Raw genomic sequence first — 15,073 nt, 5'->3', positions numbered from 1 at the left:
CTGCAGCTTAACAGGAGTACCAGATTCAAGTCCTGTTGTATAAAGAGATTAACACCAGAGCAAGAACTCACCCTGCTGTTCTTAAACTAATCTGCTGCTATTCAGCAGAATTTTCCTTTTACTAAAAAAAAATTTAAAAAAATAAGGAAAACAGAATGTCATTTTGTTTGCCAGCATGAGAAAGTACACTACAAATAGTGTTACCAGGTGTTTCTGGTAAAACTGGAGGGATTTTGTTGGAAAGTTAAAATTCCCTTTGCTCTGTCTTCCTCCTGTCCATGTATGACTTTTATGGCACTTCAATATAGAAAATCCTCACCATTATGGCCAGAGCTGCCATTTTTCCTTTCTGCTTCCCCCTTCTTCACTTTCCCACATGAAACACCCATGAGCTTCTCACATGCAATTTAACACAAATTACATCAAATTTCTCTCTCAAATACACTCTTTCAGAAAGAACAATGGGAATAATGCTCCTATAGACAAATGACATTGCAATAAAGTGTCTTCAAAGTCTATAGACATAAGCTTTATTTCGGCCAAGCTCACTTTAGGAAACAAGAAAAAAAACCCCACATTTACTATTTCACCCTTACCCCTTTCTCTGTCAGATAAATCATCAGTATTATTACACCAGTGTTTTTCAGCTTCAAGATCAAATTGGCAACATGAACTCTGTCAAACAAAAGGAAGAAAACTCACGGGAATCAATGGGCACTTTCATATCACACTACTAGTGGGCAATTAGCAAAGAGAAACAGAAGGAAGACCACGATCAGACTTTCACTAGGTAAACAAAGCTGATCTGTAAAATAGATTTATAAATAAATGTAGTTGGAAGTATCAATAGGAACTGTATGTGCCATTTGGTCTTTCATTCACTAAGCACACTGATCTTTGCAAACATAATTCTGACTAATGAGCTGTGTTAAGTGGCTCTTGGTTTCTTATTTTGTTGATGTGTGAAAGATTGGGACTCACAGAGGCTGATTAAAGAAACAAAAGCTTCAGTGCTTCTGCACTCAGCTATCAGCTTCTCAACCTAATCTCTGGAACAATTCTCTATTTATTTATTTACTTAAAGACTACAAATCCTCTCTAAGAGCTTGCCTGAAGTAGGCTGTGTCATCTCAAATGGAAGAAGTATCATGGATGCAGAGTTCCCAGACAGGGGAGTTCACTACAAAGTATTCTTTGAAAATACTCTGAAAAGTACCAATAAAGACTGCACGACTTCTAACCATTCAAGTATTAATTCAAACACTGTATCATTTACTTGTTCTAAGACACAAACAGTGTGTCAAGATGCAGAAACAATTGCCTCAGCTTTGCTTGGAACTTTCACTGAAAATATCTGTGGCTTAATTTTACCAGTTTAATTGGTCCATCCAGGTATTGAAAAATAACTAAAATTATCCTATATAATTCATCCTTCAAAACAGCTCACAAAATACCATTTTCTTCCAAAAACAGGGGCAGGTACCAATTTCAAGATTAAGTATCAACAATGGTTCTTACAACAAACCATGTAATTCACTGTAGAATAGGCACCTTTATTCCAAAAGGTTTCTAGATACTTTGTATATTTGGCTCAACAAAATTTATTTTTTAAAAAAGTCTTTTGCTGTTAGGCAGAACTGAGTCATTTTTAAAAGTAAGGTGAATCCAGCATACACACAGAGGAGCTCCACCACTGGACAAACCAGTGTATGTTTTGATATCAAATCCTCTCAATTCTGACACTTGTTCTGGGCTTTCAGCAGTTTGATGGCAAATAAACACCTTTTATAGGCTAACAAGGCAACCTGGTAACACAATACACATTGACTTGCCTGAGAAAGTTACAATTTTCTTTCACTTCAGTGACAGCTTTGCTTCAACCTCAACAGTCATAACTTGACTTTACTTTTGTACCATAGAAAATGGAAGAACTTTAGCTTGCATTTTTGGCAGCACTCCTCTTCAAAAATCACTCAGCACACATTGATCATACTTCAACAAAAATCAAGAGGAAGCTTTGTAAATCCCTGGAAACGTTCCATTCTGAATTTCTAAAGCCACTTGCTTTGGGTATGATGAACAAATTGTCTTACAACAGTCTACACTGTACATATGGTTGGCAGGGAGGATTTGTAATCTTCTCAGCTAAAGACAGTAGTTTCATCCTTCTAGCTCCAATAAAAATACTAGAGCTCCAATTATTCCTTGAAAGGCAATTTCCAATTTCAAGCCACATCTGTTTAAAATTTCTTTTTCCTAATCCATTTAAGAAGTGTTATCACAACATTACAAAAAGTGGTGGAAAAAGTAATTTAGTGTTTTGCAATGAAAAACAAAAAAAAACCACCCTACAAAACCCAAGATATGAAAGAGAAACTGCTAAACACAAGGAAAAAAAATGCAACCCAGTACAAAGTAGGGAACACAGCTGACCTGAACATATAGTACCTCACACACACCAATTTCTCATTACTTAACAGTCATAAAATTGCCAGAACAAAGACTTGCCACAGTAGTTTTCTTTTAGAGGTTAAAAATTAAGTTAGGTTGTGAGCAATGTATTGTATTTATTTTTTCACATTGTTTGCCTTGTTGGGAATGAATATGCATTAGATACATTTATTTTGTCACCATTTCACAAACCACAGGCTGGACATTGGTGATGAAACACAAGTATTCTTTCAGCTTCCAAATGAATGTCCCAGCCACTGCACAGCTCACTTCTCTGAGGCTTTGTGAGCATTTATTATCCTCTGTCGCTTCTCCCGGTTTCTGCGCCTGTTTTCTTCATACTGGAAGACAGACAAGGAAATTAATAGATCAGCTGTTATCATTAAACAGATATGTCAAATTTAATATTGTAGAGAGCATTTTTTACCCAGGAACAGAAACAATATATTTGACTGATGTGTTAGAAATACAGCTCTTGTTAATATCTAGGTATGGGTTCATTTTTACTTTGAAATTAACATTTTTGCTTTGAAATACATGTTTCTAAGTTTGGGGTTATTAAGCTAAAGAGTATTAGAACATTCTAGTAAAGAATATTCGGTTAATTTTAAGGAGGAACTTAATTATACAGTGATCTAACATACAGCAGCTACACTTCACACATGAACTAGGAAGAAAAAGTTGCACTGGTGCTATTCTAGAGCACAGGTCAGGCTCTTTTCTTTTTACAAGACACTGATTAATGCGTATCTGCCTTCTGAAACATGAATTTGTCATCACAGGCTTGGTCTATTTTTGATCCTGGTCATTAATTATATGCACAGATAAAGCAGGGTACCAAGATGAAAGGAACAAAGGCAAATTTGGATTGAATGAGGGTAAGGCATGAGGGGATTTTTATTGGTTTAAACAAGAATCCCAACAGAGGCACGACTCCAGCGTAAAATCGAGAAAACCTTCACAGTTAAGATGCATGTATAAGACCACCGTGCTTTCAAATATGCCCCTGCACTAGCAAAAGCTTTAAGAGCCTTTCTTTCATTGCAAACAAAAAAGAAACATTTTCATGGCTCAAATAAATGAAAAATTAAAAATCAATGCATCATTTGATATGTATTTCATGAGAAGCAAATTATTCTTGTCCTTACGTAAGAGCATATATTTGTTCAATATTTTAGTAATTGGTATCAAGAATAAAACCCAAGTAAGCCACAAATATTCAATTCTCTATGTAATGTAATAAACTAGTAAAGAAATTGATTTTGAAAAGGATTTGCAGTTTTTCATCCACTATACTGATTGGTCTGTAACTGAAATAATGACCTGAAACATTACTTAACATTTACAGAATGCTTAACTTTTTCCCTTGCCAATATTTAATTTTTCAATAACGCATCCGTGTTTTTATGTAGAATGAGAACAACGGATCTTTAAAAGCTACATCTGTACCAATTCAATATTTGTGAACAACCTTTCAGGGGCTTCTTAATAATGGCATATCAATATAAGTACATTTTAAGAAGGCAGACAAATATAATCATCAAGAACTCCTTTAATGTAAAGGCTTCAATGGAAGAAAAAATAAGAATAATGAGATTATGTGGAAAGAAACTTTTTAGTATGGTGAAATTTATGTAAAAATTGGAAAGTACAGTTTCAAGTTAAAAAGTGTGTGAAATTTTCATTTATATGTTCTGTCATGTAAGCACACCATAAATATAAAGAATACTCTTCTGAAAATGTGCCCATTAAAACAGTTAATCCACTTAAACTCCCACAGTCTTCACTCTTTCATATCTGCAGATATTTTCATATCTTTTCATATATTCAATTCTGTGCAAATACCACTACTAAAAAATATTAAGAAAAAAGTCAGAAGCAATCTGAGAAGTGTTAGTTCCTATCTGAAATATTTGTTTCATTAAAATGTGTTTGCCTATTTTTGTATATCAAAAAATACACCCCGCCATTTGTTAATGCCAGATTTTATTTGACAAATTTATTTTTAAAAGTTTAGATTTGGTGTCAAGTGCCCAAAGCAGAATGTACTTACACTTATTGATTTGTACTACTTAGTAAAAAGCAAGTCTTGTTCTCTCCCATTTTTCATTAAGCATCTAATACACAGTATTTATAATTTACTGCTTACCTCTTTTTTTAAGCACTTCCTCATCTCACGGTCAATATCATTGCAATGGCCAAAAAACTTCAAAACATTGTGCTGATGAGTTAAGGAGAAAAAAAATTAAAATTCAAAGGTTTCTTCCTCTGAAGCTCTAAATTTATTTAAATTCATTTGTATTTTTCAACACATCCTGGCCTTCTTTTCCTTTCCCTTTCTTGTGAAAAGTGGTGTTTGGTAACTTTTTTCCCCACACAGGCAGAGGTCTGAGCTACTCCTGAAGTTCACTTGAGCCACCCCTGCCTTGCTGAAAGTCGAAGGTACTCACCATGTACAACCAAACTAAAGGAGGACACCTAAGCTGAAGTTATTGTTTAAATGTAGAACATACATTTTATTGATCTAGAAGTCAGTCCCAACTCTCACTCACAGTAGGTTAAATCATGTATAAAAAATAAATATTCTGAACTCCAGGTTGTGATACAGAAACAATGTATTCCCTGCATTAGTTTTCATCATTTCTTTGTGACCTAGAGAGGCAAAGGATTCACTGTTCCATTATCCCAGCTACCTGAAGAATGTGGTGTTAGTCCAGAAGATGCAGGCACTAGGCTTAATTCACTGGAACATTAGAACCAGTATAACAAAATCTCCCTGGATCTTGAAGTTAGTAAGATACATTTACCATTTTTATGGCACAGCTCAACTGTGGGCCTTCTGTACATTTAAGTGTTCTGTAGTTTCAAAAAAACTGCAGGCTTTGTCCTCATGAGGGCTCTCCACAGCTAACATGATGGTATTCACCATAAAAATCTGTCCTCTTAGCCAGGATTTCTTAAAGCAATTCCTTACTACCAGGCATTAAACCACCCCCAGAATGCATGGGTGTAGGAGGACTTTTTTAGGGGGATGCTTGTGCCATGCCACAGAATCTCATGGCAGAACCTGCCAGCAGAACATCCAAGTCATTTAGAAGACCTGAAGGAGGTGGCTCTTAGTAGATATTTGCAACTACACAATGAATGGTGACAGCTTGCCTATCTTGCAGACAGCTAATGAATTTGAATTAAAAAGACCAAGAAGAACAAAACCGATGCAAATGAAGTCCCTTCCATATTTCAGAGGGAAACTTATGTGCATTTCCACAGCTGACCAGCAGCTGGGTGGATTCATACAAGCGACAGAGGAACACCTTTAAGGATTCAAACAATGAACAAGATCTTGGCCAACAGAACACAAATGAAGTAGGAGTGGGTTAATAAAGTTTATGACAAACACTTAACCATAGCAGTGCTATAATTAGCTTGTTTATACCTCTGCGATTTATAAAGGGCATCAGATGACTCTGAAGCAGTTACACCGAGTAAGTGGTCACTTTACTGCTCACCGATCTTGCTTTTACAACATTTTCATTCCAGCTAATACAGATTTAATTTTGTATTCTACTTGCATACCTGCATGTTAAATTTCGAGGTGAACACTCAAGCTAAATCCACTCTGAGCAGTGCATACAGTGGGTTTAATCTATGTTTATTTAGCCAGATTCCTAAAATGTCAATTTCTTGGCTGATATTATAAGGGAAACAAAGAATGAGTTTCTCAAAAATTTTTGAGAAACAAAAAATATATTACACCTATTACAGTGTTACAACTGCAAGACAATACACATTTCTTTGAGCTGCTACCTATGAAAGTTTGTCTATTTATAGTACATACTTGGCACCAGAGTGAAGTTATTAAAAAAAAAAAAAGTGACATCAAATAGGATTCCCATTAACCTCTCCTCACTAGATACAAAACTTGATATACAGGGCATGTTCTAGATTAGGGATAAAGTAAATCAAATTGGCTGTTGTTAAAATGGACACCCAATTAAAAAAATAATGCTTTTCAACCCTCAGGAATGATGATTTAAATAGTAGATGAAGGCTGTTGGGACATTTTGGCATTGTAACAGCAAGTAGTCACCAATAACTCATTAAGATCACTGACTTCAGATTTCAGTAAGTTCAATTTAAAAAGAATATTTCAGTACATTCCCCTTGAATTTCAAATGAAAAAGTATTGCTCCCTTTCAACTAAGTGTGACAAAGTCATCCTCAACCTTTCTGTTCTGAGACTGCCAGCACAAACATCCTCTCCCAGCTGAGCACAAGACTGACAAAAGTAATTCCTCTTCTTGTAAAGATTAGCTTCAAACAAAACCAAGAGAATATAATTCTGTACATGACTATTATTGCTGCTCCCTGTCCCTTCATAAGTTAGATTGACAATAGATTCCTTTGAATCATTTGCTGCCAAGGAGTTCAAGTGCACCTTTTAGTTCCAGCTCTCAAGGCAGTCTAATGAGCTACATCACAGAAGTCCATGATACTTCTATCTTGACATTCATTTAAAACAAAAATAACCAAACCACAAACAAAAAGCCAGCCAACCATTCAATACTTGCAAGCAGTAAATCAATACTGCTGCATTCCTACTCAAATCACAAAAAAGCCCCCCTATGTGTGCAGGACAAATCTGAATGTATTTTCTTTCCTAATTGGATTTATTTTCACAATTATGAAAAAACAATTACAACACTTTCACTTTATATTGCTTACAGTCTGCCTATTGTCCTAACTGATAGTCATTTGGCAATCCCTTTGATACTATAGCAGTTAATGTACATGTAGTTCTCACTCAATTCTAGCTACTGAACATTTACCTACATTACAACATTAAAGTTGTTGCAAAAAAATCAACTAAAAAATGAAAGGACAGAAGTTTCTACAATCTCTCAAAATACCTAAATGCATTTTTAGGCAAACTAAAATTTCTGAACTCTGAAGAAAAGTGTAACTCCTACATTTAATTCAACTTTTAGTTTAAAAGCTTGGAGATGTTCTGTACAGGAACAGTGGAATGGGACATAGCACCTATGACATGGTAGCAACAGACTGCACTGTGTTTATGTTTCAAGATACTGCACTCCAAGTGTCAACAAAAACAAATTACATGTTGCTGAAGAAAACCAACACAATATACTCCCTGCAAATCAATTTTAATATTAAAACTCTGCTCCCTTCATTGCTGTAATTTAGAAATCATAATAAAGGGTGGTGAAAATGTTTTTTAATGTGTTACTTTGGCTACACTAAAATCTTGCAAAAATGTTGTTCCCCCTCTTTCAGATAAAATGTTTTCTCTCATATTTTGTAAATTATCAGCCTTGTTTCTCACCCTGTAACAGCTTTTGAAAGAAAAAAATTACAATTCTGTTCAAAACAGTAAAGCTAACATTTGTATTGTCTTAGAATCTAACTGCAATGGAAAAAAGTATCAGCATCACAACTAAGCATGGAGGTGAAAATATGAAAATATTGTAGATTGCATGTAGCGGTGTAAATCAGAGTTTTCACATTCATAGTGAATATTTAAATATATTTTTATCTCAGTAGAAACTATGAAATTTAACTTTTTAATGCACTAATACAGCAAAATTATGTCTGCAGAACATCTATGTAGAATATACTGGGAAAATAATTAACAACATTGCAATGATGCTGCAGAAAGCTTTCAATGCAGGGGGTAAATCTTCCACATCTAGAGATGCAGAAGATGTAGGCAAAGCAAATTTTTAAAAAGGCTTTTGAACAAGTGAGATGACGATTCCATAATCTTGAAGCAATGAAGAGCCTGGAGAAGCCTGAAGACAATTTAGCATTTTACATCCTTGAATAGGTGCCTATTAAGAAGATGGAAGTCAATCAGTAATTCCCAATTAGCTTTCCAAGCACTGAACACCAGGCATGTGGCTGTTGGGATCCCCATTAACACATCTGCTTATAACCACACTGAAGCATCTGCCCCAGGGACAGCTGGATGTGGAAATGTCATAGGCATATAAAAAGAGGGCATTTAAAGCTGATTTTATTATTGTTTTTTTGGGGGTACACAGTATTAAGAGGTGCAGAAGTTATTCCAGTCCTTAAAATAGGTGTCTAAGTGTTAAGCTGGCACAGAAAATTTTAAGGTATGCTGGATTTTCTAAATAAATCACTGGCATGATTTTATATGCAGTCTTCAAAAAGCTCTTCAGTGAAAACACACCAGCTGTATTTCATGGCTGTTCTGCCTAGAGGAGGGTTTTCTCTCCATGATCATATAATATCATCACTAATTTATCTGACACTCATTTCCCCAACCCACCCACTCTTTTCTCTGCTCAACACTTCTTACCTCCTTGTGACACTTCTTGAGCAGACTGATAATTAGGTTACACTCTTCAGTGTGCAGATGAGGAGACAGGTCTGGATGCATCTTTAGTTAGGGATTATTTTAGTAGCACAAGGACAAGAATCTGAGAAAATTTCCACCTGCCAACATTAAAATAGTGTCACTAGCAAGTCTGATTGTACATGTAAGATATTATCACAGTGTTATTTTAACAATATTTGAGATTAAAATGCAGCTTAATGCGTATCATTTATATTACACAGTTACAGTCATTAAACCCAGCACATGTCTGTTGTTTTACACACCCCAAATGTTAACAGTCAACTATAAGTTTATCATCTTGGCTATCACAGACATAAGCACACAACTGAGATTTTAATTTTCAGGGACTCTATAGCACCATTAATCTTTCCTAAACTCAAAATTGTCTTTTTACCTTCCTACTTCAATTTTCTGCTTTCTTACTTTAAAGAGTGTATGTGATTTTCTTTCTACCTTTTACAAAGATTACAACAGGAAGCACAATGCTATTCCATTACAGAACTCTGAGAACTGGCATCTTTTTTAGCTATCTATACACTTTTTAAAAAATCCTAATCCAGACATTGGTGATGCTTTAAAAACCGGTACTTAATCACTTCATCAAAACAATAATGATATTTATTTTAAATCAGTAAGAATTGAAATGCCCCTTCTTGCAACTCCATATTGTTGCCTCTTGCTCTTTCACTGTGCTCCTTTGAAAAGCAATGGGATTGGTCTTCTACATAAATCCCCCACTCCATCAGATAGTGCAAAGAAGCATTTAGGTTTCCCTAATGTTTTCTCTCTGGAACACTAAAGGGGAACACCCTTTCCTGCAGGGTTCTGTGGCAGGGGAGAGAGTTCTTTAGTTGAAATGGACTGAAAGCATCATATGACAGGCTGAAAGAAGATGACATCTTTGTTCAGGAAGATCACCAGGAAGGGGAGGAGAAAAGTCCAGTTCAAAGCAGAAAAAATGGGCTAATTTTTATTTTTATGGCCCACACTGCCACTGAATTAGAGAGACTTGTTTGTTTACTTAGCATTTTGTCATTTCCCCTTCTCCCAAAGGGATCACCTTTCCAGTTGCAATACATCAGGCAAACACCACTACAACTTGTACTAAGCAGTCATCACTGTCTTAATACTCCTGATAGATAGACTGGACAAATACAAGTAGGCAACGACCAGATTTTAGAACTGCAAAATCCCAAAATTCAGATGCAGTGCTGATAGTTATAATCTCCACTGCTCTTCCTAGAATGCTCCAGGAATATATTCAGCTTAAAGAGACACATACACTCATATATCCAGTACTTCCCATCCTGTGTTCAGCTTAACAAGAATTAGATTCCCACAAGCAAACTTAATTCTAAAAATACAAACATTTAAAAGCCACTTGAGAACCATGAGAATATGTTTCACATAGTGTTATAGTGATTTCTTCTAAAAACCTTCCCCCATACTATCTGGAAGTCTAATATTACACTACACTTACTCAGCACAGAAGTTGTTGGAAACAGTACAAGTTGCTTAAGAATTATTTTAAACAAATTAACAAATGAACCTTTAGAAATATGACAGCAGGAGCATGACTGTAACAGCAAAGTGATTAAGAACCCTGCTGTGTTATTGCCACCAGTTTTTGATTGCATGCCACACAAAGTCAATATGTTTTAAATTTATCAGTAGAGCTTTTTTGATAGCTCTGGAGTTAGCATTCCCCTGAGAGGGTGACCTGCTCAATGACTGTGTGTTACTTTAACATGTGTGAACCCAGATGATTATTAAAGCTCTTCATCATTCAGCCTCTGCCTGCTCTTAGTAAAACTGTCATCTGAGCTGGCAGTCTCAGGAGAAAGCAACAGCAGTGTCCTAATGAAACAGGGAATGCACATCAGCACAGGCCAGGAAGTCAAACAGAACATTTCAAGGAAAGATTCATTATTTCTACACTAAGAACAGTAATCACTGCCATTGTTTGCAAAAGTATTCTCAGATCATAGATGAAAGCCACCAATGGCATAAACAGAGGTGATGGTACACTTCATTAGTTAACAGCCTTCTAACAACTTCAAGGGATTTTCTAATGGTGCCTCTTGTAGAATAGATGATACAAATCAAAGGTCTTAACTGTCACACCAGTTTATAGATCTGTACTCCTGAAATTTTCAAATAACATTCAATATTAGAGTGTTTCAAATTCTAGCACTCAGCTCTTGTAGGATGTGATGGACTAAGTAACAAAACATCTTTCTGTGCTTCTCTGGAGGCTTTAAGCACTTCTGAAGTTATGATGGAGCAGTGCTGCCAGTGCTTAATATTAAACTGATGCTTAGAAATGTCAGACTAGACACTGGTCTATAAATGAGCAGGGAAAGCTGAAATCTTTTGGCTGGAGGGGAATGACTCTGACAAACAAAAGTTTCAAGAGAAACAACAATGTGTATGAAGAAAGGACATTGGTTTCCTTAGTTTCTTTTTAATAACATTTTAATGAAAAATAAGAATTGCAAGTGGCCCTCTTACCAGAATTTAAGTCCAAATGGACAGAATTTTATATAGGTGGTAGCTCACAGGGACTTGATCTATAAAAGAATACTGGGAAAACAAAACAAAATCACAGGAAAAATTTGTGAATAAGCAATATAAATTGCTCTGAGGAAACTACTAACAGAAATGTGGGGTAAAGAAAGCCAAGGTAAACACACAATTTCTGTACAAGAAATACTGGAAATGAAGTAAAAGAACAATATTTAGAACATACAGGAATTGATTAGAACTGCAAAATGCTAAGCAAATGTTAGTATCTGAAGTGAATGTTTGGAAAGAAGTAAAGAAATTATCTCTACATAACAGCAGTGACATATTTCACTGGTTTGCACAGAAATGTTCTGCCCTTTAATGTGTTTGATATGAGATTCAGTACCATTTTTTCTTTCTTGATAAAAATTACATTACATAGGTATCCAATGATTTGTTAAAATACCTTAAAAATACAAATTTTCATAAACTATTAGTCTCTGAACATAGAAGACATGGATAAAGATAATTAATCTTTCAACTTCCTAAACCAGTTTCTAGATCTATTCTCCTGGGGGAAAAATTAATTAAGGAATTGTTTCATTCCAGTATCATATCCTGCCTGGTTTCTCCTTAAGTAGGGAAAATACAGGATATTCTAGCTGTATGGTTTCCTACATAAACCAGAATTTTTCTAAAAAATCAAAAGCCTAAAGCTGGAAATTCTCTGATAATGATACTGAACTTCCAATACTAATATTTCTGTTTAGAAAAATAATTACCTAATTCCTTGTGTAAGTAATCTTGGCACACTATGCATCTCAAATTTTTTAACAGCAATCAAAATATAAATTATCAAAACACGATACTCATCCCTAATCTGAAAATTGATCAATATGTGTGTTCAGTACATTAAGTATTTCACATTAATTGCAAAAGGAACCTACATGTACCACAGAATTAAAATAAAACTGCAGACACCCAGGGCAGAAACCAATGGGTGACTCAAAAGAGCAGGGAAGAACACTGTGGGCATTTCATGTTTGAGACCAAAATTTAGTAGGATAAAATGCTCATTTCTCTCCACGTGCCAATTTTCCATTTGAAAAGAACACAATCATAATTTTTAAAACCTTCAATGGTAAAAAAACCCCAAACCACATGAATTCACACACTGTCAGAAAAACGATCTCTTAAAGCAAAATGCAAATGCCTGTTTAGTAACCCTGATGATGAAAAATTGCACCTAAGCACCTCCATTACTAATGAAGAAGCTGTTTAGCAGGAGCACAGAACTCTGCTTTTCACAGCGCCACAGAACACAAGCATTTGCTGCAAATACTCGAGGCCCACAAGGCGGCAGCAGGACCGTGCAAACTACAACAGAGAATCACAGCAGGGAGGGGAACAACCCCACGATTCCTCTGAAGTCACTCTACTCTCCACGTTCTACATTTATTTTTGCAGTTAATGTCACTGTCTAACTTGAGCAATACAAAATTTGGAGTTTCATATTCTCAGTTACACGGTACTGTTCTGTTTGGTGTTTGGAAAAAAGTATTTACAAATTCAACAACTTTTTGTTTACTCAAAACCTATTTTCTCTAAGATTGTACAAATTTTTAGCATAAAAAATTCAGCTCCACACCTAACAGGCTGGTGTCTACCTCAAGGTATCATTCGTGCCACTTCAGCAGAACTGCATGCCTAGTGTTCTTTCCTACACAAAGGAAATAGTTTTGAATACTCTGTGATCAGTGAAATGAGAAATCACAGCTGATGCACACCATTTCAAAATCCAAGGGAACTCAAAACTCAGGGCTCTCTTTCTACCTTTCAGTAATATCATTAACAGCGTCCAGACCAGGATATTAAAGTGTCACTCTATGCTGTTGTCCTTAATGCTACGATTAGGCACATTGAGAATGACCTAAAACTTTCCAGAATCTCCAAGAAATTTTAAGATCCACTTTATTAAATCAAGCTTGGCTAAATCTTACAAAATTTACTCATGACCTTTTGAATTTCGGTCTCTAAAAATATGCTCTGGTTTTCCAACATCACTTATTAGAATGTGAAAAATGGGAAAATAATTTAGAAACGTAGCTATGAAGACTAGAAAGGAAATGCAAAAAGGGTCAATTATGTCTACTTTGAGATCTTTTTAATTATGTAGAATGCACTTACTTTCCCTGAAACTAAAGAATAATTTTTTAATGTTGATAAATAAGATTCATATTGATTTTCTTTTTACATAAGCACTTTCTGCCAACAATTCAACCTTCCTCATAGCAGTAGAATTAGCTCACCTGCTTTTAGTACCTGATGAAATTACATCATACCAATACATACCATATACATTTCATACCTAGCACAACAAATTAAGGTGTTAATCCTACGAAATAGAGCAGGAGGAACACCAACTTGAATACTAATTTCTACAATTTTATTTATGGTTGAAATAGGTGATTGAGTAAAGTAGAAGATACTTTCACTTCTTGGCAATGATTTAAGGGTGTATTCATACAAGAAATATCAGCAGAGTTTTGGCAAGATTAGTGGGATGTTTTTATTATAACATACAGTCAGTACCACTGCACAGTACAACATTGTATCTAGATTACTGTATCTGTCTCTTATACACATCTAAGTCAGTACCACTGCACAGTACAACATTGTATCTAGATTACTGTATCTAGATATCTATCACAGTATATAGATTACTAAAGCTGTCTCGTCCTGTTATGCCTTTGCAGAATATACAGGTAAAAACGACAAAATACAGACACTATATAACTAAAGCACTGTCTAGTGGAACGTGCCCCTGCCTATGGCAGGGGGTTGGAACAAGATGATCTTTGAGGTTCCTTCCAACACAACTCACTCTACAATTACATAATAACAAAGTGCTGTCACCAAATTCCTGTTCTGCCAGCTGCTCTTGTACTTCAGCTGCATCCACTCAGGCTTCATTCCATCTCATCTCCATTTCATTAATTTTCCAAAGAAGAACTCTATGAACCTATCAGAATCTTCTTTCTTACTATAAAACAACTTTCCCCCCTTCAAAAAGTAAGGAAGCAAGCCGATCACATTTCCATGTTAGAAAAGACAGGCTCTGGCCCCTCAGGCAGCACGATCCCATGACGAAAGGCAGGTAGCACTCGGCAGAAAGTAAACATTGTTTAGTAGCACGGTTCTGCCATGGGGTGCGGGGCTGGGACAGCTGCTGTTACCAGGTTAAGGCAAGGGGGGTCCCACTGAACCAGCCCGCGCTGTCCACAGCTCCTCACTGCTCCCAGGAGGCCTTAAAGAACGATGGGACACACACAGACACAGGAAGAGCAGCTTACGGCAGCCACAACGGAGAGACCCTTGATCCCGCTCAAACCTGCCCTTCCAAAGCTCTCCGGGACCTCCGGACGACGTTGCGCGGTGAGCGGAGGGTCCCAGAAGGCAGACCCGAGCTTAGCTCGGTACGGCCCCCCAAAGCCAGGCGGCTGGAAGGGAAGGCGGCAGGAGGAGGGCAGGGTTTCTCTATACACCCTCTTTTCCCTGAATTTTTCCCTTTCCCGCTGGCTCTGCCCGAGGCCGCCCCTCACTCACCCCGCTGCGGGGCGGGCGCAGTGACTTGGCCGGCCCCGGCCGGAAGCCGCCTCAGAGCGAAGAGCGCGCACGGCGCCGGCGCCGGAGCGGGGTGAGCGGGGCTGCAGGCGGGGAGCCCTGTGATTGGAT

General features: G+C 36.6%; 1 protein-coding gene across 7 annotated transcripts; it reads right to left on the bottom strand.

Annotated features, from left to right (window-relative positions):
• Positions 1-503: 503 nt before the first annotated feature.
• On the bottom strand, positions 504-15,032 carry CMC2 (C-X9-C motif containing 2). 7 transcript variants are annotated; one of them, XM_015640295.3, is made up of 5 exons: positions 14,945-15,015; positions 11,345-11,416; positions 8,795-8,931; positions 4,601-4,672; positions 504-2,792 (listed from the first exon to the last, which is right to left on the bottom strand). In XM_015640295.3, the coding sequence occupies exons 3-5, from the start codon at positions 8,873-8,875 to the stop codon at positions 2,718-2,720; spliced, it is 228 nt and encodes a 75-aa protein (XP_015495781.1). In that variant the 5' UTR covers positions 8,876-8,931; positions 11,345-11,416; positions 14,945-15,015; the 3' UTR covers positions 504-2,717. The 7 variants fall into 7 exon arrangements, with proteins under 7 accessions (XP_015495781.1, XP_015495780.1, XP_015495783.1 ...); XM_015640294.3 differs by lacking the exon at positions 14,945-15,015 and adding an exon at positions 14,692-14,935; XM_015640297.3 differs by lacking the exon at positions 14,945-15,015 and adding an exon at positions 14,730-14,935.
• Between the last annotated feature and the right edge of the window lie 41 nt (positions 15,033-15,073).

This window comes from Parus major, chromosome 11 (genome assembly GCF_001522545.3).
Source record: "Parus major isolate Abel chromosome 11, Parus_major1.1, whole genome shotgun sequence".
In the NCBI taxonomy this organism is placed as follows: Eukaryota; Metazoa; Chordata; class Aves; order Passeriformes; family Paridae; genus Parus; species Parus major.
The sequence above is the reverse complement of the archived record's forward strand: the minus strand, read 5'-3'. Positions and strand labels throughout refer to the sequence as shown.

Bases quoted from the DNA above. Each gene is read 5' to 3' on its own strand.
- CMC2 (XM_015640300.2), bottom strand. From the start codon at position 8,875: ATGCATCCAGACCTGTCTCCTCATCTGCACACTGAAGAGTGTAACCTA. The intron at 4,673-8,794 runs GTAAGAAGTGTT...TTAACTCATCAG, and splicing joins TCAAGAAGTGTCACAAGGAG to CACAATGTTTTGAAGTTTTT. The intron at 2,793-4,600 runs GTAAGCAGTAAA...TCTGTCTTCCAG, and splicing joins GGAAGTGCTTAAAAAAAGAG to TATGAAGAAAACAGGCGCAG.